Source organism: Colletes gigas, unplaced genomic scaffold (assembly GCF_013123115.1).
Source record: "Colletes gigas isolate AHSC1104 unplaced genomic scaffold, ASM1312311v1 Colletes_gigas_Sc00006, whole genome shotgun sequence".
In the NCBI taxonomy this organism is placed as follows: Eukaryota; Metazoa; Arthropoda; class Insecta; order Hymenoptera; family Colletidae; genus Colletes; species Colletes gigas.
In genome coordinates this window covers 3935828-3963239 of record NW_025106635.1, presented here as the reverse complement: position 1 = coordinate 3963239, position 27412 = coordinate 3935828, and the positions used below count along the sequence as shown (strand labels likewise).

At 42.2% G+C, this 27412-nt stretch overlaps 3 protein-coding genes across 13 annotated transcripts in view; 2 read left to right on the top strand and 1 right to left on the bottom strand.

Moving 5' to 3' along the window:
• LOC122395973 (synapsin) overlaps positions 1-7417 on the top strand; it is a 47312-nt gene extending 39895 nt beyond the window's left edge. For all 5 annotated transcript variants that reach the window (XM_043393998.1, XM_043394000.1, XM_043393999.1 and 2 more), the window contains one exon: positions 14-7417. In XM_043393998.1, coding sequence (XP_043249933.1) covers positions 14-189 — 176 coding nt within the window. In that variant the 3' untranslated portion in view covers positions 190-7417. The remainder of the gene's footprint in view (positions 1-13) is intronic.
• An 878-nt stretch (positions 7418-8295) lies between these two features.
• On the bottom strand, positions 8296-9631 carry LOC122395800 (leucine-rich repeat-containing protein 15-like). Its single transcript, XM_043393666.1, has one exon. The coding sequence runs from the start codon at positions 9614-9616 to the stop codon at positions 8561-8563; it is 1056 nt and encodes a 351-aa protein (XP_043249601.1). The 5' UTR covers positions 9617-9631; the 3' UTR covers positions 8296-8560.
• Positions 9632-12119: 2488 nt separating this feature from the next.
• The window catches only part of LOC122395537, a 30867-nt gene continuing 15574 nt past the window's right edge, over positions 12120-27412 (top strand). For 3 of the 7 annotated variants that reach the window (XM_043393183.1, XM_043393184.1, XM_043393181.1), the window contains exons 1-3: positions 12235-13929; positions 14250-14445; positions 15938-16102. In XM_043393183.1, coding sequence (XP_043249118.1) covers positions 13546-13929; positions 14250-14445; positions 15938-16102 — 745 coding nt within the window. In that variant the 5' untranslated portion in view covers positions 12235-13545. Of the gene's footprint in view, positions 12197-12234; positions 13930-14249; positions 14446-15937; positions 16103-23818; positions 24108-26207; positions 26592-27412 lie in introns of those variants that run through there. The other 4 variants (XM_043393182.1, XM_043393186.1, XM_043393187.1 and 1 more) reach the window with 4 other exon arrangements.

The window sequence follows — 27412 nt, the reverse complement described above, 5'->3', positions numbered from 1 at the left end:
TTTCTGCTCGTAGCATCGCAATCGAGCACAGTGAGCAGCGCTCCTTCGGTTAGCCGGCGCCAAGAAGAGCCTCCACCAACGTCCAGAATGCCTTTCCACAGACAAGGCAGTCAGTCCCAGGGCGAAGACACGGAAGATACCATGAAGAATCTTCGAAAGACATTCGCTGGGATCTTCGGAGAAATGTAAATTCATCGAACAAAAGTACTGGAACAAAGAAGGTTGCCTCGAACGTGACACGATTTAAGTTAAACGAAAAGAGATCTTTTTTTTTTTAAATTATTCCTAAAAAATTGTCGCGTATCTTCTATATTGTTCCATTATCGTTAGAAGATTCCATCGGAAACATTAGGATTTACAACCTGATTTGAATGAAACGGTATGATGATCGTATTCCGATTGGTTGCAAAGTAGGCAGAACATAAAAATATTTGCAGATCACCGAACACGACTAAACGACACTCGTGTCTCGCACGAAACACGCTATAACGATGTAAATTTTGCTAACGGTCCACGGCGATGTGTATAAACATGAACATAACTCGTTAACCCTACGTTTCTAATTAACGATTAGAGCCTTACATTAATCTACCTTTGTATTTTGGCGAAATTAAACGAAAATCGTTCGAAGATTGATTCTTATTCATTCTTAGTCTAACGACTATATATTTCTCTATAATAAATTATCAATTCTCACTGCACGTTTCACGCACCTGAGTTGCAACTAAATTAGCTACGTGTTTCGATAAGGGGATGGGTGATAAAAATTTAAGGGGATTAAATATGTCGTGGTCGTTTATGTATATTAAAAAGAGAAATGAAAAGTAATGTAGGTTCTATGTATTCGATGTATTCAGCATTTAAATAGTGGCTAGGAAAATTCTCAGGTTAAAACGATAATTAATACTTTCCGAACGTCCGGTTATGTTTCGTTACCATCGACGTATCCGTTCTGCACAACTCTCGTCTCGTTTACGGGAACGGTTACTTGGTTTTCGATTCAAACAGGAAACAGTACCATATAGGCCCCTGTCATCTCCTCATCCGACTTTACTTCAGGCAATCCACCATTTTTAGGCTTAACTTTCGATTATAGAGCATTCTCTAAAAGAAAAGCAAAAAAAAAGACGAAGGAAACAGAGAGAAGAAAATTTATGGGATTATAAATTAAACGGGAGAAGGAAGTCTTGCAGGTGAAATATTTGTAAAATTGTTAAAATATTTGTAAGCCGACGTCATTCAAAATGATTGAGGAAAACAAAAAAAGAGGAGATTCGGGCATTATACAGAACATTTGGCTAGAGAAAAAGACTTCGGATCGGTCGTCGGGCGTCGCCTGTCGTCGCGACGACGCGACGCCCGACTGGTACAGCGAGATCGTCGGAGTCTGCATCTTAAGCGCACAAATAGTCATTAAGCTTTTCGAGAGCGGACAGTACTTTGACATCGTGCATGCGAACAACGCAAAACGGTTGGTTGGAAAACGTTACTCGAACGTGAGAGAAACAAAATTATTCCGTGGCTCGCCGGTGCGTTCTCGCAACGATACATTGTTTCGGATCACAAAAATTCTTCGACCGGCGGGCAGATCTATTTGGACGTCTTTCGAAATTCATTGCTTCGAATAGTGTGAGCATCTCGATGTCGAAAACTGTCCTGAATTCCAATAACGAACCGTTTCTTTTTCCTAAATTTTCGCGCATCGTCAGTCGTCGGGGGCGGAGGAGAGTTGCGCGTGGGCGGCGACTTTCCAGCCGGTGAAAATTCACGAAATAAGAAAAACGTTCGTTTCTCCGTAGAATTAAGATGATTACCGCGAAATCAAAATGTAATAAACGGGTTCGTGAGCTAGACACGGGAAGCGAAAAGGAAAAAAGCGGGTTAAGGCGTCGCGAGAACGAAGAAACATGGGCATTCTACTATTTGCGTAACGTCCGTCCGATGATCTGCAAATATAAACGTGTCTGTCGTAAACATTATATCGCGTAGACCTCTTTGAGCCAGTACTCGAAATCACGGATCGACGGAACATCGTCGACGAAGAAGAAGAAAAGGAAAGAACGAAGAAGTCTTCATCCAAATGATCTCAATTTACATTAGCGTAAGGGCTGATTAACGTATTGTGACGAAGACAGACCTCGTGGTGTCAGCTTTGAAGGAACAAAACTAATTTCTTTCGATTCTGTTTCACTCTTCGATCTAACTTCGGTCAATTAGAAATTATTAAAAATAATTTCACAGAGCTTTCGTTAGTTGCAGAAGCGCAGTAGGACACGCGTAGAGTTGTAAAAAGGGAAGCGTTGTTTTTGTTTCTCGCGCCAAATTCTGTGGTGTCAAATAAATTGCTTCGCGACGATTGGGATTAGAAGAGTATAAAATAGACGACGTAAACTTAATCCATCCTGTATTGCACAATTGATTGTTGAATGTTCTGCAGTCTTTAGGATTTAATTAGTCGGTTAGTTGTGGCTTTTAAAAAGGCTCCCACGTTTACGAATTAATTTTAAGTAATAGACGTTCGACGATTTGGTTTTTTGATGTGCCTTGATACTTAAGTGTCCTTGTCACCTTTCTCACCCGCTCGAAATACGCGATTTCGACGTACACTCTTACTGTGCACTTAACCATGAAATCTATTGTTTATACTTTTTATACGAGACGCGCACTGCATTCGCACGATCATTGCAACGAGATATTTGTTACTCACCCCCCCTTCGATATCGTGGATAAGTGCATGTACACCGTCCAAAGTGTCAAAGATCAGCAGCGAACGAAGGCATTAGGTTCATTTGAAAATGTCAATTTCTCGATATCGGTCGTTATGGATTAATCTTCCTTAAGTTTGCTTTGCGATTTCGTAGTTTTAGATTTACTATTCGGACTCGATTAACGACACTTTTACAAGTACGATTTCTTTCTACAAGCAGTGATCCGCGGAGAGTAGAGAGTACCAGTTTAGAGTCGCGAGAATAGAGACGGGCAACGTTTTATTCGAATATAAGCAACACTCTACGATCGAAATTCGTATCTGGATAGGAGTTATGCCCGTCTTTGTTGCAGAGTTAGTCCACGAAGGTGTATAATTTTAAAAACTTTCGCGTTCGTCCAACGATGAAATCCGAGTAACGACGTACGAACGAATATCAAACGAGATATCAAAAACGAAAACCGATATTGATAACAAATACCTACTTTAAGGGACAAACGGAGTGAGAACAGCGCGAGTTCGTGACGCGCCCGGGCAACCTTTACAGCCGGGAGTCGCGTTAGCTCGACGAAGTACAAATGTCCTCGAGAACGAAAGTTGAAACTCGCTTTCGGAGCTGACGCCACGACACGGAACGAGAACAAAATCACGATGGGCCCCCCGTCTACGGCGTAGACGAGGCTCGAATCGTTCGAGACGGAACGCGGGAGTCGAGATTCGATTATGCTCGCGACGTGTCCCATCAGCGATCGAGAAGCACGACGATCTCACGATCGAACGCCGGCTCCCTCGTGTTCCGAGCGCCTCTGTAAACGCGCGGCGCGTCAGAGGCAGCCGTAAACGTGCCCTGATAAGACTTGCAAAACAGGACGTGTTCGATCTGTACTGATACGTAGATGCGGTTAAAGATTACCGAATATCTCAGGGGTGCAACTTTATGCACTAGGTAGGATAGAAACTAGAAAAGGCTGGGTTCAAGCTCGCAGCCTAGACGAATCATTGGCATTGACTCTTGTAACATTAGCACTTAGCAGCTTGCTTCACCGGAGGAATCGTAGCGATTATCCATTTAAAGGCAAACACGATATCGAAACGAGAAACGTCGCGCGATCATCTCAGAAGACGATCGATTTTTTTCGTTTAAATATTCTGTTAAATATTCGAGCATTAATGTCAAGAAATTTTTTAAGGAATATGACGCTTCCAACGTTCAGTGATCGGTCTAAAATTGTATTAGTTGACTTTATAAATTTGACTTCATGCCGATTTCTCGCTAGGATCGCATAGATGACCGCGCTCAGCCATCGATCAAACACAAAACACATCGACAGGCATGTTCTGTCTGTCGATCGCGAACGACCCTAGAACAACGACCTTGTTAATTTATTCTAGTGCCCGTGTGGTGTAGTGAGCAGCCGTTAATACCTCTTCATCACCTTTTAATCGTATTTACGTGTACAAGGTAACGTTTGATTTCGTCGTAACAATGTACCAGCAATACCAGTAGGCTAGCAGTTCCCTCGTTCCACAAAAATGTAACTGTTTCGCTTAGGTTACTTTCCTAGTTTTTCACGGCGTTTTCTTAGCCGATCCTTCATCGCCCAGTTCTATTCTCTCTTCTTGCCGGATGTAATCTTAAGATCAAGCTAATCTATGTAGAATTCCTTGTGTGGTGTAATCCCGTTGTTAGCTAAGATTTGCCGTACATAGATGATACTTTAATGCCGTGAAACTAATTAGAAATTCTTGGATAACGACACGCGTGCAGGTAAGCTAACGAAATGGAGACGACAAGCTGAGCTAAACGCGTTCGCCGCGCCGCGACGCCGCGACGTCGCGCGACCGCCATCTTTCCGTAATTCCTTTCCGCGGCGGTCGAGCGGGCCCGTCGAAAAATCACGCAAAAGGGCCGCGATACGCGTAAAATCGAACGACCCTGCGCGCTTAGGGCACGTGGAGAGTATCGCGTCGCGACGACGATTTTTGTTCGCGGCGCTCGTCGCCAATTTAGTGACTCGTTGAGCCCTCGAAGATGCTACCCGATCCGTCGATCATCGCGACGCTTATTCCCGTCTCGAATTTCGAAACACCAATTTACGAGACAGCTACAACGAATGACGGAGAGGGTAGATTCGAGTAACCGACACGCGCTAAAGCTTGGCGTGGGACATCGTGCCGGTCCCTTAATTATAATTAATCAGTGTCTCTGTGTAAACGAACGTTAAGGTAACGAGAATAATTAGCGGTTAAGGTGAGTTTATCGTCATAGGTTAGCGTGTACGTTTAGGCTCTATGTAACCGTACGTTACCTCCTTGATTTCAATGAGTGCTAGTCACATGTACTATAATCACTTGACACTCGTATTCACAACACACAAAAATATACATATATACATATTATATATATACATACATAAATATAGTGCGCGGCAGTTATAACTTATCGGCCCAGACGAGCAACAGATAAACAGCGTATCGTTCTATACACGTAATGGTATTGTAAGGTGTAAGGGGAGTTTCAGGTCTAATTAATTGTAAATTGGTCGGAATGCTATTTAATAGGATGTTAAGAGCGATAATACAGTGGCGAATATGGAACGTTCACGCGCGAGAGGCGCCACGTTTTCCTCCGAACGTGGCCCCGGTGTCTCTTTATCGTCGATCGCCTCTCTTCGATCCCCGAGAGGAGACACCGTTCACGCGGGACGAGCCTCTGTTATACGGATAATACGATATCAATTGTACGACAATATAAGGTATTATTACGAGAAGGGTGACGCGTCGCGGAATCGCTTGGAACGATCCAAGGGCGCAATAGCGCGCGGACGAGCCCTCGAAATCGTTCGCGCCCTTCTGGGAAACGTATTACCGGAAAGGGCGCTTGCATCCTCCAGCAATCGAGATCGATCGCTCGGCCGCGCGCAGCCCGATCGCGCGCTGCGTCGTCGATCGCGTGGCTATTTAATCCCCAATCTTCACCGATCCCGTAGACAAGATTTACCCCGAAGCCGACACGAACGTTCGAGAATCTTGCGTACGGGCGTCGAACGAACAACGAATGCTCGCGATCGCGACGTCGCCGTGTCGTTTCCATCGAGCGCGATTCTTTACCGATCCTCCGACTTTGCGACCATTCGCAAACGTTTATCTAACCGCCATGTAAAACGAAGATGAAACGGAAGGGATGTTAAGTAATGGGTAAAAAATGCGAGTTCTATCTGTCATCGTTAGATATTAAGGATCATCATTTGATTATTGGGGGTAGGTAAGTGCAGCACATTGAGAATTCGAGAAAAGATATACAAGTAGTACGATGTATAAGGTTCTTGTATAGCCGGAAGGCAGAGAGACGTCGGACCGGAAGCGCGTCGGGTGCTCGTTACCGATCGCTCTAAAAAGTTCTTCGATATATCGTGAAGACGTTTCCCGATCATTCTACCATCGACTGTCAGTTTGTATCCCCTTCTGCAGCATCGTCGGAAGAATGTCCGGTGCGCGCGATCGAGACCCGCGCGACGATCGAGGGATCGATAACGAGCACAGCGTTTCACGGAGCATCGAAGGAATTCGTGCTCGCACGCGACGTCGAAGGAGTCAACGACACTTAAATGCCCGATGATTATTTCGTGCTGTTGATTAAATTTTCATCAGGGATCGAGTCGACATCTCGTCATCCCGTCGTGCCTGGAGCGACGGAACGACCATTGGCTCCGACGACGATTCGAAGGGCTCGCGTTAAGCAAACGGAGTACGTAGGTGCTGACAAATCCAACGCTGCTTCGTCGTAGTTATCGTACTTCGTCCGTTTTCGTGGGAATTACGATCGACGAGGATTACTTCCAGCGTACGGCGTAAAGACCCCTGGCCATAGCGTCGGTTTATTGGAATCGATCGCGTCGATTGGCCCGAGGGGCAGCTTTCGCGTCGATTCTGGGTACCTCAGGTTTGTTCGGTTTTCCACACGACGTCATTAAAGACATTTTGATACGTGACGTGATGTGGAAAAAATTCCTGGACGAACGGTTATGGTGGACGGGTGGACGGGAACTCGGTCGAGGGGTGAACTGGTCTGGAGAATTAGATCGCGTGCGAACTATCGTTGCAGATCTGTCGAGCACCGACGCGGATCGAAGGAAGGACGCGTGTATAGATAGTCGCGTGAATTCGAATGTATGGTGCTCCTCGATTTAAGGTTACGAGTCCCACCCGTACGATATGGATCTTCCCGACGGTATCTCCGTGAGATTATTGACGCGGTCCGTTAGTAGATACCATGAACGAACGTTGTAGAATTCCTTCGTTTGAATGGTGTTATCACCCATTGCATACCAACAGAATATTGCCACGCCTGACAATGAAGCGTCGTCGAACGTTTCGCAGCTCGTTATGGTTGTTAAGACATTGAAATATTACGAACTCATTGACGAATTGAGCTGTCTCATTGTGTTATGTACACACATTTATATAAATATATAAATATATGTTGAAGTTACCATTGCGATTATGATGGACATACTAAGCAGCGTAATCGAAGAATGGCATGCACTCAAATTATAAAATGTTATAACAATCCTCGAATCGAGTAAGGCGAAGTTCTTTCAGACCCTGACGAAGAACCTGTAACGAAGGTAATGGTTAGTAACCGTAAACAGTAATCCCAGTAATCGTAACGAGCAGAGTTACACTTTTAATCCGCGCTAGAATCGGGACGCCGCGTAATCCTGGGTGGCCAGCGTAGGGTCCGTTGAAGTACGATTACTGCGATACATAAGCTAAACTGTAATAATAAAAACAAAATATATATATAAACATAACATATTATACTTCGGTCTCTTCTTAATATCGCCACCTCGCCTTTCATCGGTCACATTTTCTTATTTGCTTTATTATTAGGTTCGTGCAATTTTCTTTTTACAAGTTTCGAATTACGATTTCAGTCCTGATATTTTCGACGAGTTTTCACATTTAAAAAATTTATTTGAAGATTTTATCCAGTACACTGCCGCATGCACAGTTGTTCCATATAAAAAATTTTCTTTTGATATATCAAGAATGAATTTGTTTCGCGGGAGGAAGCAGTTGACTTTAGATGGACGTCGGTCGCAAGTAATGGATAAGATACTTAAACTTTGCTTTTGTCAAGATCCGTGTTCAAGGAGCGATTTCGATACATTCCGCCGAGCGATTGATGCTCGCTGAAAGAAGTGCTTCGTGGATAATATCTCGTCGGTACGGTGTGAATTGTTGGTGCATACCATCCGTAATCCATCGACGTGCTCCTGTAACAAGGATGCGGATGGGGACTGTCGTCCTGGCGGTATCCCATGAAGACCCCTGCAAAAACAACTTCTATCGGATAAAATATCCTTCGTCTCTCTACGGTTTCTGTCAGTTTCGACGAATAATATATTCTCCGGAAACTCGGGATTCTACATAAGTCGTCAATATTAATTTATTATGTAAAAATACAATTACAAAAGTAATGTTATCGGTTAAACACTTCCTGTCAAAAAACATTGTATGCAATCGTAGCAAGTCTTTACATAATATTTCCGTAGTAATATTGGAATATAAAAATCGGTGTTTCTTTCATGCTTCACTCGATACAATTGCAAATTAGCAAAGATTGATGTAACGATAGGAACGATTTTTGTAAACTTTAATACACTTGCGATAGATGTGTATACATATTGGTGCAATCATATCTTGTTCGTTACTAAAAACATTTTTAACTTTGCCCGACAAACGATTTACGAACTACATGATTATCAAAAGCACTCGTATCTTGAATCACGTCGCGAATTTCCATGGACTCTTCCGTGGCCGATTGCGTAACAAAATAAGAAAACCGATTTACTTGATTTCCGTGCATTCGTAAGGCAATTCGAACGCGACTTCGTTGCACCGAAATCGTCCGTGCACTTTGAAAGCTTTATCGAACGTCGATCCCCGTATCACGAAGCCCGGCTCGACCGTGACGTTCTTCATCCTGGCGAAAGCCGACATGTCCACGAAACTCAGCTCGTTGTTGTTCAGAAACAGTAGCAACAGATTGTCCAAACCGTCGAAGACGTCCGCCGTGAGCGTAGAAATTTGATTCCCGTTCAGCCACAGGGAATTCAGGTTCTTCAAATATCGAAACATCCCGGCGTAAATGGTTTTCAATCGATTTCTACCGAGATCAAGCTCGTTGATCGCGCCGAGGCCGCGGAAACACTCCGGTTGAAGATTGGAAATTTTGTTTCTGGACAAATAGAGAAGATCGATGTGAGGAAGACCGTTGAACGCACCGATCGGCACCTCCGAGATTTCGTTCGAGTCCAACGCCAGCGTTTCCAGGTGTCTGAGACCTCTGAACATGTTTCTGTTGAGCACTATGTTGTTGTTGGTGGCGTATAGTTCGTGAAGATCGGCAAGACCCTTCCAAACTCCTGGTCGAAACGTGGAGATGTTGTTGCAATCCAACAGCAACGTCTCCAAACTCTGCAGTCTGATGAACGCGCCATCCTCGATGTCCCTGATGGTGTTGTTCTTGAGATCCAAGTATGTCAATTGATCCAGCGCGGAGAAATAGTGTTTCGATATCGTGGACATTTGGTTGTCGCGAATATAGAGCGCCGAGGAATTGGCGACCTCGAGGAACGCGTCTTTGGCTATGTCGGTGATCCCGAGGCTTTCCATGTGTAATTCTATGTCGTCGATGGTCTGCACCGCGTTGACATCCTCGAACGCGACGCTCTGCAGCACGCCGTTGGCCAGGCAAACGTAAAGATGGTTGTAAACTTGGCAGTCCACTTCCTCCGCGCTAACGTCTTGAGCGTCGACCGATAAGAGGAGATAAACGAGCAAGAGGAAGCACATGGTACGCTCAGATGCTGGATGTGCACTGAACGCGTGAGAGAGCAGCATTTCGACGTCCAGTCGAGGGAATAAACGGACAGTTACCGTTCAAGAGATACCATTCGATGCACACGGATATATCAGCTATACCGTGTACGCTATAACTCGACTCGTTTCGTGGAAATTAGATGTTTTATTCATTTTAAAACGCGCCCCGTCGGTCGTCCGCTTTATTAAAACGTCCGTATCTCGTTCTCGATGGGCTCGCGTAGCGATAGTTCGTCTTGAAATTCAATTTCAATGAAATCGGCTTTCGCACGCTCTTCGGAGCAACGTTTTTCATACCTTTATTCAAATTCCCAATTTTCCATACGACATTTTTTTCCTGAATTTTCATCGGCCACGCTCCATATATTTTCGCCGGACTTCTGGGTCGTTCTTTATTATTCTTTGGAAGTCCGTGTCGCTGATATTCAAAGCGAAACTTTCGACCGTTTATTTTTCCGCCGGAACGTTTTTTCCATCGTATCGAAACATTGATGAGATCGCAAGATGGAATTTGAAGCGTTATTTTTGCAGCGTCGCGACGATGGTTTAAAAAATTAACGTTCGATTTTTATATATTCGTGACGACGCGATGATTTTTAAATATAACTTTTTGAATAATACAATTACGGGGCGTGAAAAACTATCGCGGATGAATTTTTAACGCGTACTAACGATTTTCTGATTATCGGCGAATTATATATATATTTTTATTAAGACGACAGACGCATAGAAATATTATATTTTCCTTCTTTGAAACGTACGTGAGACTCGTTTCCCAAATTTAGTATGGAAAGTAACGAGTTTCGCTGGCTGAAATAATTTCTGAAAGAGGGGAATTGTGTACACGCATAACAATGCCTATCTTGTGAAGGGTTACTGTGACATACGCAAAAATGTCTGCATTACCGATAAGCTTCGACGAGTATACCGATCGCCAGCGCCGTTTATTAATAGCAGACTGTTATCGTTATAGCACGAAGAAGCTTCTTGGCGCGGAGACTACCGCGAAATGTGTTACTCCCGCGACAAGGAAAATCAATTCCCAAGAGAATTCAACGAACTGGATACAACTACGGTCACCCAACAGTATGAATCGAAGCATTGTAAATAAATTTGTCTAATTAATTTATTTTATCAGCAACGGAGCAACGTCTGGACAGAATGGATAATTATTGGAACTCACGTGGATACATGAATCGAGTTGGGAGGTTACAGGTTCGATAAACGCCATCGGTACGTGAACCGAATGAAACTTCTTTTCCCTCATCTTGTGTCTTCGTTTCCGCGCACACACACCGAGTTTCGATCATTTTCGGATTACGAACCGATCAATCGAGTACCGAACGTATCGTAATGCCCGAACCGTAAAGCATAATCTTCGCCGAACACACGCGGAATCACGCTGCAATTTCTGCCTCGATATCGACCATAAATGTTTGGTTCCTATAGCGACAATATCTTGTATGCGAGGAACAAATCGATCAAACAAGGTACGCCTTACTGTTCGATAGATTTTTCAGTAAAATTGAGAAACCCAAGGTTCGAGCATTTATGTTCGAAAATAGAACATCGTTTCCTTGTGCAATATTTTCTACAAGATATTGCAATTTATTAGCTTTCGTTGAGTAATTAAATTTTTTAATTACGTTTCCTTGTTCTTAGAAACTTTGAAATACCTTCTAAATTTAAATTTTGATTATTATAAAACAGTAAAATTGTATGATAATAACTGTAAGAAATTCGAGGAATAAATTCAAGTCCGAAGGCGGTTCGACGATTTTTCTTAATTATTATCGTATACCGTGGCGTTTGTTGCTTATTTAGTACGGATTGCTTCGCGCAAATTGGAGAAATAATTGGATTCGCGAACAAAAGGATAGGGGCAGCGTCTCCTCCGAGCAGTTTTTCGCGAGAAAAAGGGTTATTGAACCAACCCAGGTGAACGACTACCGCACACCCACCGAGCATTTAAAATTCTAGCTGAGTTTGCACTACATTACATCGGTTGCACTATCAGCGTAGCTGATAACAGTAGCGGTTTCGTTGACCGGCTTAAAATCCCGCTTCCTGCCAGGAAATCGTACGAAAAGTTTAGGAATGCAACGTGACCGGTAAGTCGCATTGTTTCTTGAAAATAGTCGTCCGTTCGTGACCCAATAAAATTAAAACGAAAATGAAACGAATTTCCGCACCAATCTTTTTCTTTAAAATAACTGACGTTTAAAGCAACGAAGGCACCTTGCATTAATCTTCAATTTCTTTTCCATTGCCATAATTTTATCATTGCAGCCTTCTCCAGCCTCCCTTTTAATCTATGCCTGGTTAGAATACCTTTGTTACTAAACGACAGCTAATATTTTCTCGAATTCTTAGTCGCGCGAGAAATTCATCGCATTTTCGCTGGACACGTGATGGTTATAATACATAACAGCTGTTTCATTTGCTGTGCACTACCTCTGCCAACATACTCGACGACAACGTGAACGTAGGTATGGACTTAATGAAACGATTATCATCGCCGGCACTTCCAGTTGCGGTCTGGCCACCACAAGTGTATTACAGGTCGCCTGATAAGGGTAACGTCGCGTGTAGAATACAACGGTAAAAGGAAAAATATTTTTAACATAGGAAACTACGACTATTCAAACCATCAAAGTATGAAAAATGTTACAAATCGGAAATTAAATCTCGACGAACAGTACAATAAAATTCCGACCGTTTAAAACAGTGAACTGCAAGTGAACATATTTAATCTTGTGGCTAGTGACGTGTAGAATTTAATATTTTTTAAAAATAACACGTGAAATTTAAAAATCATTTAATAAGTGATATCTAATCGTACAATAAATTCATTACTATTTGTATTCTGTATTTAAAACGTATCGGAGAGAAAATATCGGTCTTTATTTCTGTTTCTCGTTCGCAATTGCTATAATTACATTAGTATCGTATTACGCATAAACATTGTCTGGTAATTTACAACGCTCGCACCGTCTGCTTCAATAACCGTCTCATTTTTCAACACCGCCGAAGACGTATAGCCACGTCGGAATTTAACTCGACGCCTAACATTAAAACAATGAGAAAAAGTTATAATAAACAGTGAATAATCAAACTTTACAGTAATTCGTAGAGAAGCAATCGACCGTTAGCATTATTTATGTATAATTAGGGAACGAGAAATTTTATTACGAACGAATAAAGTTGCTAGGAACGAGAACGCGGCCGTGCGTTTCGTCGATACTTCCTGAACCTTGATTTTCATAACAGTGGTAGTAGGAATTTATCAAAAATGATAAATGTTAGATAATTGCAATTGCGAAGAAGGTCGTTCTTTATCTCTGTCCCGTGTACAAGTGTCAGAGGAGTATTGTCCGGTAATTTATCTGTCAGCCCGGCGACGGGAAATGTGGTGAAAAAAATTGCTTAATTATGTTAATTTCCATTGCACTTTTTTTATCTGTCCGCGCGGACTTCTGAATTTACGGAAACACGAGGACTCGCGATTCGTCGGAAACGTTTCCTACGGTTACAGAGGCATTTATATTCGGTCGAATTTATACCCACGCCCGGCGCTAACAAATTTGCATTCGAAGTTGCTTCGCATTGTAGCCTGCTAATGAGTTTCCGCGTTGAAGTTGCTCGATGACGCGAATCTTCGCGACTCGAAACGAGAGGAACAACCAACAGCGCCGGTAACTAACGTCCTGTCGCGTTGACGCGTCAATTTAACGTGAAAAGTGTTACTCCCGAGATAGGTGTGGGTCGAGTTTAAATACAGATAGCACAATCGTAAGTGGAAAATGTGAAGACATTTTTTGGAATCGCGAAACCTTTTGGCGGCGAGGAGCCAGGCGATCGCTCCTCTGTTTCGTTCTGTGAAAAGATTGGAAAAAACCTGCGCGACCGTTCGTCGAATCGAGGATCCCTGTTAAAGACGCCGATGGAAAATGAGTTGCAACGTGATGCCGTTGAAAAAGTACGCGGAAATCAGTTACCGCGTGAAATGCGTGGCCGTGGAGAACGAGCGTGTGTTCGGTGACGTTTATGTTACTCAGCAAACAAGGAATCTCCTTTATTGTGCCGATGGATATCAGTTTCCCTCCTTGTACAGAAAACGAAACTGCAATCTGATACACAGGGCCTGGGAGGGTCCCGATTTCATGGAAATGAACAAGAAGAAACCGATCAGAAGGGCTAGTTTCGTGTCGGTGAAACCAACGAAGAAATCCATAAAGAGATCGAAATCGTTCGGAGACGCGAGACACGAGATCGAATATGATCGTAACAGCACCAAGAGCACGAAGAACGAAACTGAAGTTAGATGTCCGAAGGTAAAATTTTTCTTCCAGATCCGATCACATAACTTTTGGAATTTCTAACGTTAGTTAACCTTAAAGTATACTCTGATATTGCGTAACAAATTTTGAGAAGTCTGACTAATTTAGAACTGATACTGCTGTAGACTAGTCTATCCCTTTAAGGCACAATCGATTATCCGCGAGAACGAAATACTCTTGATTACAAAAACAAGGTAATTAACATCCCTGTTGCTTTTGGATAGATGTAAGAAGTTCGAAACTCGTGGAACATAATTTTCTCCGGATATTCCATTTTCATTGTAACATACGACTGATAAGAATTTTATTTTCAGAGCTATCCGCAGCCTCTACCCATTCCGCTAGAGAGAAAAGAAGGAACAGTTTCTTCGTTGGTGGATCAGCTGCTGCAGGATATCTACGGTTTGCCAGACGGTGACAGGGGACGATCGGAAAGCGACTCGACAGCTTCATCCCTGAAGACGCGTCCGCAACATCAGCATCTGCAAAAGGCACGTCTGTTATGGAAAAGTAAGTGTAATTCAATAAGAGACAGAAACGTCCATAACACGGGAAAGAGGAAGGAACGAACGTGGGCGTCTGATAAATATGTTTAGCTCGAGGACGTTTATTGTGGAAGCACAGACGGCGCTCGTTTAACAGTTGGAATTTCAAAATGAGGAGAAAGTGCACGTTTATTCTCTCACAATTATTCAATTTCAACAGAGAACCTGCCGTGGATGATAATACATTAATACGTATTTATTGCGTTCCGCTTGTACTCAAAAACGAGATACTCTATTTTAAAATAAATCTATTTTTTAATACTCGAGACTCTACACGACTATTTAAAATGTTTCGAGGCTGAAGATAGCAATTCACCGAGTAAATTTCTACGCCGATCTATTCCAGATAACGTGTTTATTCGTGGTATCAGATTTATGCGCGCATAGTTCGAAATCTGGCCGAATTAGGCGAAGACACTTCGGCAGAAGCTGACGAGACAAGAGGTCGCAGTGCCGAGACAGACAAGCGACCTCGTTGACTTCGAGGCAAGAAGGTTCTTTGACTTGGAGTGCTACTTTTTCTTCTTTTTTTCAAGGGGGAACCACTTCTTTTATCTCTATACACGATGCTACTTCGTTTCGCCTCGTTGAGCATGCATAGGGAAAAACAGGGGTGAGATTGCGCGGACTTCAGTAAACCCATGAGGAAACGTCGTTTTATTTCGCATAAATCGACGCCCGCATTACATTCCCGGTACGTCGAGAAACAAAGTCAAAAGTTAGGTCGATCTCTGATGATTCCGCGATCAGGACCAAGACGTGATCAAAGTATAAATACCGGTAACGCGATCCGGAGCCCCGGATAGACTTCTTCGACGACATTTTGCATCGAAGATGGCCGAAGCGTTTCAAGAACTTGCGCAATTTAAATTTTAACGCGAAAGTTAACGCGGTTAACTCGGTTAAGGAGAGCTCACGCGGGCTTCCGCGACCCGCGATTAAGAACATCTGAGCTCGTGATCAGAATGATCAAAGAAAATAGCTCTGGTCTCGGCGGTTTCCGTTCCAGCGGTATCGAGGAACGCAGGGGGCATAAGTAACCGCGAAAAGAGTTGGAAAACTGCAATCTTCGACGAGTGTGTACACAGGGAGAGCCCTTTCGGGCCGTTATCAAGATTGCGGCTCCAATTCAAAGGCCCCTCGACGGTGTCTCGCCTTGTCTCGCCCTAACCCAGACTGAAATAAACGCGCCCTCCTCAATTTCAAAATACCTCCTGCAATCTCGACCATCGTGCGTGCTCGTTACATTTTAGATTTCGCACGCTGCGTTTCGTCGACGTCGCGCTTTCCATCGAGCGCAGACATCCTCCAAGCTTTCGACATTCTCGAGAATTCCAAGCAGAGACCACACGAACAGTTCACTCGTTAGACAAAAATGTTTGGCTCGAAGGGGGAAATACCGCTAGAAACTTTCTTTTGAAGATGAATTAATTTGTGAAACGTTTTCAATATTCCAGGCACGACCGAACTCGCAGTTTTAGTGAAGAACTTGAACGACCATATTAATCATATCGGTGGTATACTCATCAGACAACTGCGCCGAAAGGATTATCTCAGCATCAAACGTGAAAAACAATACGACATTATTACGGCTCACCTGCAAGCTCACAGCCCGAAACGAAGTGAGTATAATTTAAGAATTACTTGTATCCTACGGATACGATTTATCTACTGAAACGAAAGGGAGCAAATATATTTTCTTTCCTAGAAAATCCCGCAAGAAAGACAGGAGACTATGTAAAATTTTCCTTTATAATTTTTTTTCGATCTTCCCTCGGAACAAAGTTATAGCATGACCCAGTTAGTAGAATTACCTTGTATATACAATGCAATTATAACTTTCTCCACTCAAGGTATTAGCTTTAAAGGATTATCCAGGACTTTACAAACCAGGAAGTACATTGGAAGTTTGATTTGCAGCTTAAACAACCGTCGCAGAGTGACTGCATTCTTTCAGAATTCGGTTGAATCTAAAAAAAAAAAGAAAACGCGAGAGAAATTTAAACGTATCAGAAGTGTCCTATAATATCCATAAAAATTGTCAATTTATTCGCAATTGATCTAGAAACCCGGAAATGCACAGACAAAAGAAGAACATAGGTCGTTCGAAAGCAATTAATTCTCGTGCAAGACGTGCTATTTTAAGAGAAGCCTTCAATTCATATTCGTCAGGAAGGTAAATAGCACAAGCAGCTGGCGTAAATACGAACGTTCGCAACGTGCAACGAGTTACTCTACAATGTTCACATTTAAATTGTAAAAAATTAAAGAGGATGCTGCCATTAACCACTAAGCACATAGAAGCTCCTTTATGGTTTTCACAAGGACACATTCATTAGAAGAAAAAGTGGCGAAATGAAATTTTTATCACTTTAATTTAATCTGTACGGGGTAGATGGGTTTGCGTATTATTTTCGTGATTTATTCTACTTTAAGATTAAACGAATACTTTTTACAATAATTCCGACGATTACGAAACAATTAAGAGCACTGCAAATATTAAATTGGCTGTGTCCCCGAAATAATTTTCACGTCGATTACATTTGCATCATCGTCACGCGACTTTAGGGCATACTATAGTATCAGAGTGGCTCGTTACTTTCGTTTAAGTAGAAGCTATTAAGTCGTGTCATTAAGCGATTTGCTCTTGACATTTCCACGAGTAGTTAAGATTAGCAGTGCTGGAAAAAAGCGGTTAACAAACAGTAGCGTTCTAGCCGCTACAATGGCGTCGCTGAATAAACAATAAGCCTTAGTATAATACGAAAACAGAACCGTTCGCGTGGACTTGCTCGTTGAAGCTTCGCGTTTCGTTTCGGACAATAAAACCGTCGTTACACAAAAGTCTATCTTCATCCTGTCTGACATTAAAAACAACGACGCGATTTATGCCACTCCTCCGTTACGGCTGGTAACTTATTATTTATCTTATCACTGTTTTGCATTTATAAATATGGAACAGTTGAAACAGTAGTTTGCCTCACCATAAATACCGAAACGAACCTGTGCCACGCAATAGGACAATTGCAAAAATTTAAGCCAACATTTAAACTATAATTCTCGTATAGATTAATCATTTCTCGGTGCAAACGCATTGATACAATATTTTGTACATTTACTTCAGAATCATGTTATAAAATTCCAAATGAGCTCTTGATTTTCCATGTTCAGGCTGGAGTATCTCTCGATAATCGGATTAAGGGGAACACCACTACGAAGCGTCTAAAAATAGATAAAGGCTGTACATTTTTTTCATAGGTAATCGCTAAATAAAATGTTTAGATTTTTCCAGAGGATACGAACGGAAGTTTCAACTTTATTCACCAAGTTTTAGAAAGTAAAATTCTTTTGAAACAGCAGAGTTATTCGCGTTTCTGTAAACCCCTTTTGCTAAAATATTTTGATAATCCTTTGCTTTAGAAATCGCTTGAAATCAACACCAGCAAATGGGAATGCTTAAAAAGGCGAGACTCCGTCTCGTCAATGTGCGAAATGGAACGGTGCACTGCACGCGAGATGTTTCTTTCGCGAAGCTTAACCTTTTGCGGTCTTATGTCTATACTGTCTAGACATATTTCGTTTCACTTGGTCCGATGTCGGGACAGTTTGGGCAAAGAAATTCATGGCAACGTGTAAGGGTTACATTTCTCCTAATATTTGGAATCCATATTCGCCATGAAAAATAAGTTTACCCTGCTCGATAAAATAATCGTTTTTCCTGCTATACTTCCTATCGTATCGTTCTCATCATAGAAAAATTCCCCTTAATTAAACATAGACCTGCTGGAACGAGATATAGAAACTGACGTAGACGCTTAGAGTTAAGAAGTAGAATGGCCCGGTGTGCGTCAGACCGTCTCGTTCGTAATGGTTAAAAATGCCTGAGGCTTATCCACCCCTTCGGTTTTAAGATTTAAAGATTACGTGGGCGAAATTTCACGCTGGTGCGCGATCTGTCGGGAATATTTAAGCCAATGGGGTAAGAGCATCGGATTGCTGGCGGCACTTGAAAATGGCCACTTCGGGAAACGCGTTATCGATACTTTTAGCACGGTATCGGCATAACAAACACACGGAACGTGTGTGTCGTCATCGACACTTCCGGAAAACAAAAAGAAGGCCCCCCTTTTCACGTGCCGGAACGCGCTGATCAATAATTAGACTTTGCCGCGCGCGTACCGAGCGGAACACGCATGCGTTGCGATACGCGCGTCCAGGACCGCCTAGACATGCCGTCATTGATAAAGTTTTAATGACGTCGCGCCTGCGAAACGGAAATGCGGAACTTTCCTCGGTCTTCGTCAACTTCAGGACGAACGGGGGGTCTGCTGCACTTAGCGCGATGAACTCGACGCATCGCGTGCAACGAGAGAATGACGTGTACCAACGGCGCGCAATACTTCCAAGTTTGTTACTTTACGTCTTCGAAAATTACTCTACTATTTGCCAGTTGCCTTGTATCACGTTACATTGTTCGTTATAAATCGTGAATACTTCTTGAAAAATGAAATGAGTATTTCAAAATTTATTTATTCTAGGCTAACTTTGTTCACTCGTTTAAAACAAAAGACAGAACCCCCAAAATAATGTGCATTTCAAAATTTTAATTTACTAAATAACTACAACGAAACGTAGTCTCAAGCATGACGAGCTACGATTTTCTCTTTTTACGATTGCATTCCTCTGCAAGACCAGGCCTCTTTGGATGCAAGAAGCTACTCGCATTCGCGTTTGATACAGTCATCGCTGATGAATCATCTCCGGCTCAAAATAGGTGATAATCCGATAGATCAAAGACTCTAAAAGACTAACTTCGATTCGAAACGAACAATGCAAGTGCAAAGAAATGCATAGCATATTTTTTTAATTAGCGCAAAAAGAGTTTTCCAACAACGAATTAATATGCCTTGTATCGATAAGCGGTTTAAAAATAACCAACAAGCAAAGTATTTGAAATGCGCAGTTATTTCTGCGTCACCTTCATAATAAAACCATTAACCAATCTAAAAGTGTAATATAACCTCCCTTCGTTATTTTAATTGGCGTTACAATCTATGTTTAAATCCAAACGCGACAATTTTAAGTGACTTATTAAAAGCAAAACGAAACAGCGATTGCCAATAGATAGGAATGGAGGACGTCACTGTTTCTTATTGTTCGGCGACTGAATTTGTGGCGTATTTCGAACCAAGTTAAAAAGGTTAAAATGTCTATAAATCGTTCGTCGGTCGATGGATTTTTTCCCCCCCCTCGTGCGTTTCATTTTCTTTACGCTGGTCTTTTCGAGACGTTCGTTCGCTCGAAGCGAAAGGGATATTTTCCGGGTAATTTTTCATCTTTAACACCAGAAACTTATCGACCCCGCGCAATTTTTCAAACGTTTCTAAACTCAGCTCCCCGGCGTAGTGCTTCAATAGTTCGCTGGAGCGTTCAAAATATTAAGTAACTGTTTCCGGGCCATTACTCCGATGTGCTTACAAGGGCGACAAAAACACGGTCTCGCGAAATGAGCGTATCTGCTGAATACATCTGAGCGGATTATGCGTTGATGATTACATCGATTATCGTCGAGTCCCCTGGTTTGCGTAACATCGGTTACTTAATATTTCAGTACGTGCCAGATATGAATAGAATACTCGTACACAACGTTCGCACTCGCATACTTATTTATTTATGATCTACATTTAGAATGGATACGTGGCTGCGTAAGTGTGCACTTTGTCCGTCACTTTCAAAACGAATATTCTAACGAGTACAGTTTGTTTGTTAGACATTTTCTCGAATGACTCTTTGACCAACGAATGAATCTAAAATCTGTATTTTTTATTCAGGAATAAAACATAAACTGTCGTGATTACGTAAAATGTCAGTAGTTTTAAAATGTAATAAAGAATATATAAATTTATTGAGAAGGTGTCGTCTGACTTTTATAAACTTACACGTTTCTGCTTCTAGCTTACAGACGAGAGAAACAAGAATAGAGTAGAAGCATGAATGAAAGCTGCGAGTATAAATAAATTTATAAAAAGAGAAAAGTAGCTATATACTTCGCACGTTACTGTTCGTCGCCTGTCTCTAGCTCGTGGGCGTCAAAATATCTCGTAGCTCGTCAATGCGGTATATTTATAGATATCGCCGTGGTCGCAAAATCTTGATTTATACTATTATAAAATTTTATAGGGACGCAAACGATGAATGAAGACGTCCCTTGCTTTCTTCTCAAAGGAAAAACTAGTATATTATTTGTTATTGTTACGAGCTAACCGACAGGATTTATAATCGGACTCTTTTGGGACTGTAAGATCTAAAATTGACAGCCGTAGATAATTTAATTACAATTGCAAACATTTTTATCTGAACGACAATATCGAATAATAAATAAAAATTAAGGAAACACTATAAGGAAACAAAATGTTCTCGAATGTTCTCTTCCAATAAAGTTGCCTCTATTTTCTTTAATGACCAAATACCTGCTCCAACAAGAAACAAATGAACATGAATGGCCCATCGAATGGACGTGACAGACTGAAAATTACGAGAAAACGTTAGAAAAACTCGCTGATAAACAAGTCTAGCAGAGATAGGATAATGCAAATAAATCTAAGAGAAAATCAAGACAAGTGAGACTTATATTCCGATAAAGGAATATATGAGTTCGGCGCTACAAGCATATGACGTGCGCGAAAATAGAATATTGGAGGATAAGAGTTTCGAACTGGAGGTAGTCTGTATTCACGGTGTCATTCTCATAGGAAATAGTCGTGCTGATCATTGTCCATTGAAATGCGAACACCCTGGCCGTCAGCTGCGCTCGGAATCTGAAAATAAGCGATCACACGAATTTCCTCCTAGATTAAATTGAAACGAATTGGATCGGATTCGCGCGCATCCTGGCAAAGAGGGTCGCGTTTCTCTGCTCTATCGCAGATATGCAATTTGACTCTGTTGACAGCGAAAAAGGTAATTCTATCCACAAACGAATAGCCCATCCTCGTCGTTAATCAATATTCAACTGGATTTCCATTCTTTGAGATCGAATCCTGCAAGATGGAAAAACGTCGACAACGCGGGATTTTTATTCTCGTCGTTCCTCTAATCGCCATCATCGATAACAGCGAAACGTATCGTCGATCTCTTATCAGAATTCTTAATTATTTCCGCCACCACGCGAACGATAACGTCCCAGTGACGTTTATCGTTGGTTCTAATCGGAAGAAAATTAAACCATATCGTCCTTCTCGCGTTCGCTTGTATTTATTTTCAGAAAATAGTTACGTATTCATCATTCCTTTCGTTCTATTGTCTTCAACCATTTTACCCTCGAACGACTTTTGATGTATTGACGAATAATTTCTGGGGACGCCCACGAAATGTAAAACGAAAGATTAATTTTCCAGCCTCTATTATAATAGAATTCGATTGCTTACAGAAACAGAATTCTACTGATAGTTACGAACAAGCATCTGATAAGTTATTTCTGCTCTCGTCGAATCCTATCTGTAGATACCATTTATCGAATACTCGTGAGCGTTTAAAAATCAAGACTAACTATGTGTAACTTTCTACTATCTCAATAACTGATCGAAACACGCTTGAATCAGAGCACAAATGGATAACTATCGTTTTTCGAGCTCTCGAGAATTCTACAGAAATTACAGACTTATACCAACGTAACAATAACTAGACACTGCAAGCGTACGAACATGCAAAGCATGGAAACAGCTGTAGCAAGGTAGAAATAGCCATGTATAGTTAATAGAACCGAACGTTTGAATACAGAGAACAGCTGAAAGCTCCAATTCCATTCTACCACGGATTGGCAGTATCACTGAGCAATTGTATTTGTTAGAAGCTTTAATGCCAAAGAAGATAAAATGTCTCGAACTTCCAACAAACGCGCGAAACTTCAGGCGTCTGAGATATACGAAAAATATCCAATGTGAGAATTTGCATAGTTAGGGTCACGATCTTGACCGAAGTGAACATTCTTTTCAGGGTTGACTATTTACGTATCGTGCGACCTTCGTATACTCGTGGCATAATAATTTCCTAGCTAGTAAGATGATTAATGCTCACTGAACGTAGATCATGTCACAAGTTATCTAGAGTCGAGAGCCCATAAGTCTTTCCACGGTTAAATAATTCGTTGCTCGAACGAATAATGCAAAGAGCCCAGAAACGGGTAAAATTCTTGTCCGGATAACGAATAAAAAATGAACAGACACCGATACGTTATTATTTCTTGGGCGATTCGAATTGTTTGGGGTTCGCGTTCGATGGGAAGGGTGCGCGGATACACGCTATATCCGCGAATGTATCTGATGGCCTTAGTCTCTGCCGTGTTGCTACTGACTCTGACGACATTTCCGACTGACCCATAAAGGGACCGAGTCGATAAGTTCATCGATCCATAGTACGCGGCTTTGTTGTGAACGCGGATTAAAATCGACTGCTGCACCGCGATGACGGCACGATAAAATCTCTTGCGTACGTGGTACGAACGTATCTATGCCCCCTACAAAAGTAAAAGCTACCGTTAAAAAAAAAACTAGCGAAAATAAATTGTAATTTAAATAAATGAGATTACATTCATGACTCCGTACATATATAATAATATTTCCATTGATTTAAACTTTCCTATTCAAAACTTCGAAACACTTAAAAGTAAGAGTGGTTCTACAGTAACGCTCCACGTTTTATTAAACAAATTAAGACCCCCATTCGAATAGATCTCGTTTCCCAGAAATGTGAGATCGAAACGTAGAAGATGCAGAATTCAATAACAAGGAAAGATTTTGAAAACAGTCCAGCAGCCGAAAGTTCGTTCACCTTGAGAGGGCGTAAAAGCCAAGGGGTGGAAAGCACCGGTTTCGCCCAGACACCCGTTGACAAAAAAGCGTCCCCCCTCGATGTCTGCGGTACAATGCAAATTGCACCAGGAAGGAACGAGAGCCGCGGTCGCGTGTAAAAAAGGTAACAACTGGATCTGAGCCACCCCTGCGGAGCAGCCGCGGTGTTCCTGTCGGACACCGCGAAGACGGCGCACACGATCACCCCACGGATACAAATTCCTCTCAGTGGGGTGGTGCGCGGCGTGGGCGTTCGCGCAGGCGCCATGCCGTGAACGTACGGATCGCTAAGGTCGCCGAAGGCGACGGTTCGTGGAACGGCTTCAGTGCCTATTGCAGGGTTCCCCGAGACAACTACCCCTCCCATACGCGCCACTGTCCGACGTTATTGTCACGGTGGACGCACGCGCGCACCACGTCTCTACGTCCGTCGGTGTACAGTGGTCGTTCAGCTGACTCGACGTGCCTCCTCTCGAGGAAGGGTCGTCTTGCATCGCGACCCTCCGACAGCTGGCGAGATACGCGAAAAAGAGCGCTCGAGGGTCAGTCTTTTTCTCGGTGGTTCGATCGACTCGCGTCCACGTCTCTGTGTACGTGTGCATGGAGACGAACGTGTGAACCGTGTACGCGTCGCCGTCGCAGGGACTGCACCCCGGGGATGTGCTTCTGGCGTGTCTTCGAGAACCGTGTGCAAGCCGAGATGACGGCAGATGCGTAGTCCAAAGTGCGGGTTTCCTCTGGACACGGCGTCCGCTACGGTTTCACGACATTGAAAATGGTAAGACGTCGTCCGTAGGGGATGTGTTTTGATAGCCTCCTCGGCCCCGATTCAGGGAACATCGACGTTTCGTCGAATGAATTTCCCGTTCTAGCGCGAGGGATGTAAACTCTGTGCAAAGCTTCGATAAAAAGCTCGACGAGACTCGGGCCTTAGTCCTCTTTCCGCTCGGGACGTTCTATTTTGCAGCGGAGTACTCTGCACCGAGATATACCTAGGCCAGGACTTGAGAAATCAATGCTCCCCGCGAATAGGATTAGATAAATCAAAACGTTCGGTGCTGACTCAGCTGGCATTAATGGTTTCTTTCGAGTTAACGATGCGATACGAGTTTGAGAGTGTGTGCGTTAACCGTGTTGTGTATCCGTGCTCGCCACTGTGGAGAGGCTAGCAACCATATGCAAGCATTTCGACTATATATTTCTTAATCACGATCTGCGCTTTTAGTATCCTCGTTAACCGACGTTCTATCACCCATCGCATCCCCCTTTCAACAAAACATTTTTTAACTTTTAATCACGGCTGTACAGCAACAGACAAAATTAACAGTTTCGTTCCGTGCATCGGTTTGTGGAATAGTACGAAATAATTTTGAACGAACGTCGAGGTGTTCTATTTTCAAATCTTTGCGACTGTAGCTAAGGGTTGACTTTGCGAACGATTTCTGAAAAAATTTAAATTCGTTTTTCAGCCGATCGATTTCAAATTTAATGCAAATGTGTGTTTAGTTTGAATAAATTTGTTTGCAAATTTTCTGCTCGGCGGTCGAGAGTTTTGCTATGTATGCGTTACGCTTCGTGCGTCACACGTTTTCAATTGAGCCGCCGATAACCGATCGATTAATTTCGCTGTCGCGAGCGCGGATTTCTTAACGAAATCGACCGCGTACGCTGCACCACCTCCACATTACGTGCCTCGTAACAGGTGGTACGTCTGCACAGACACGGTTAAGAAAAAGTGCAGCACGGATAGTATCGTTTGTTGCTAAAAGCCTGGAACGAGCTCTTTAATATCGTAAGTGCGCGCCTCGTGCTTGAGAAATTAATACTTCAAAAGGAGCCGGTCCATTGCGCCGTGAACAATTTAATACCATCATTGTCGCCTCCGAGACGGAGCATCTGTTACAAATTACTCGGCATCGCAACAATGCGATCGTTGGTGCTAGAGGCGTGCACGACTGGAGCGAAGATAGAGTTAACGAATCATTTTCGAACTATTTCTCGAGCCAGATATCATCCGTCTTGCAAGATGGAAATACTTGGGGATGCAAACATTTAAATTTGGAACAGTTTCTGTGCAACCCTCTAAACATTCAAACAGACTGCACAGTATTTGTAACGTATTGGTAATATAGTAATTAAAATTAATCACTATATTTAAATTTTAATTAATTTAAATTTAATGTTACGGTTCTGGTTATGAGTACTCTTCAAAATATTCCGCGTTTTACCCTTAATTGCTAGGAACAATGCATTTTATACATCACCGTAAAATTTTATTCTGACATTTGAAAGGGAACTTCATTATGTCCGAGTAAATTACTTTTATATTCAACAAAGAACCAGTTTTTAATAATTATACGTTTTATCGGTGTATGGTCGAGCAATTTTGTACCTCACGTGTATGCAAATATTTTTAACACACTTCAGAAGAATTTATCTATCAAACGGGCTAGTGTATAACACTGGATTTTTTCTTTTGTAATATTGTGTTCAGACCACTTATGAGAAACAATTTTTTGGTATTAATTGTAACGTTTCCTCTTTGGTGCTGTTAATAAGCTTCTCTACGAAACTTTGATGAATTTTCTTCCGACATAATTAAACGTTCTCCACTCTTTGAAAAAGTTGTCTGAGATCCGAACTAATGGCCTCATTGAATTAAGTTCAAATGGAAAACTAAATGGACTTATATTCTGAACTTTCCTTAAAAAGAAAGTTATAATCCCTATGTCAGAATAAACAATGCTATTGAAAATGAATGAATGAAGGTATAAAGAAGCCTTGATGAGAAGTTCAATCATCAAAATTTAATGTAATGAAAGTTTACTTCCGATCATTGCCTTTGGGAACGATGTGGTCAACGGGACAGGGACGTTTTTCGTGTTGCCAGAACGTGCGTCCACGTAACGTTCTCATTTTTTAGGCGAACATTCGCGATTTACGTTCCGTCGATCAACGCAGCGATCGGGATTTCAGACACGCGATAAAAATGCGCCTCGCACGAAAGAAGCTTCGCAACGCGCCACGGTCGAGCACGATTTCGAGAAAATGAACGCAACGGCGACGGATGATGAATCACGAAAACGGTTGAAAGACGGCTGCACGCAGTACAACAAGAGGCAGGAGAGGTGAAAGTGACGATGAAGAAGAAAGAGTGGCGTTCCTAATTGGAGAATGAGCGGATTTTTCAACTCCCTCAAAAACTTCGCGTCAGGAGCCGCGTACGCTGCCAGCTCTGCCTCCAAGTACGAAGAACTGGAAGGTGAACATTTCTTTTACACCCGCATTGCACGTGGAACGTAGCCTGCATGCGGTACGGAACGTCCTTCAATTTTCTTTCGATTTGCACGATATCATCTATCTGTGAACATTGTTTTTCACTTTACGAATAAAAACAGTTTTGTGTTTTCTTCGAGCTGAATATCTTAGATATCGGCGATCATTAAATTTTTATGTACGTTTCGATGTGATGTTTGTTCATCTCCATGGAGCAACGAAGTTATTAATTTTTTCCCCCCTCATGCATGATTCGTGTCGATTGCACGAAATAATTGATCGTCGAGATTGTTTATTATTTTAATAAAAGATAAAGTTTGTGTGTTTTATTCTGTCAGATGCGTTTTCTGCAGTGGAAAAACAGTCGTAGCCTGAATAATCAAAAAGTCGAAGTGTATTGTCTTCGCGAGCGGTTCTACTTCAATCGAGTAAGAAAGTATTACAAGGAAGTTTGCTATAGAAGTTTGTATCTCACGACCTTATTCGTATCCATAAATAAATAACGAACAATAACAGTGGTCTATACCGAGACCTGTACAATCGAAACTTAATGAAGGGGATGTGTGCCGGAAAAATCTATAAAATCGATCTCTCAGAAAATGAATTTTATTCCAAGTTTGCGACTTATTTTTGGTCGAAGTCTTGTTTGCGTTCATAAATTACTGGAGGCCTTGAGTTAAGAGTAGATTCATTCAGAAGCCCTTAACGCTGATGACTCTTAACGATAAGAAAGATGCAAGTACACTGCCATTTGTAGTTGAGGGCACTAATTTAAAAATGTAAGCTGTTGGTCAACAGAAACTCTGA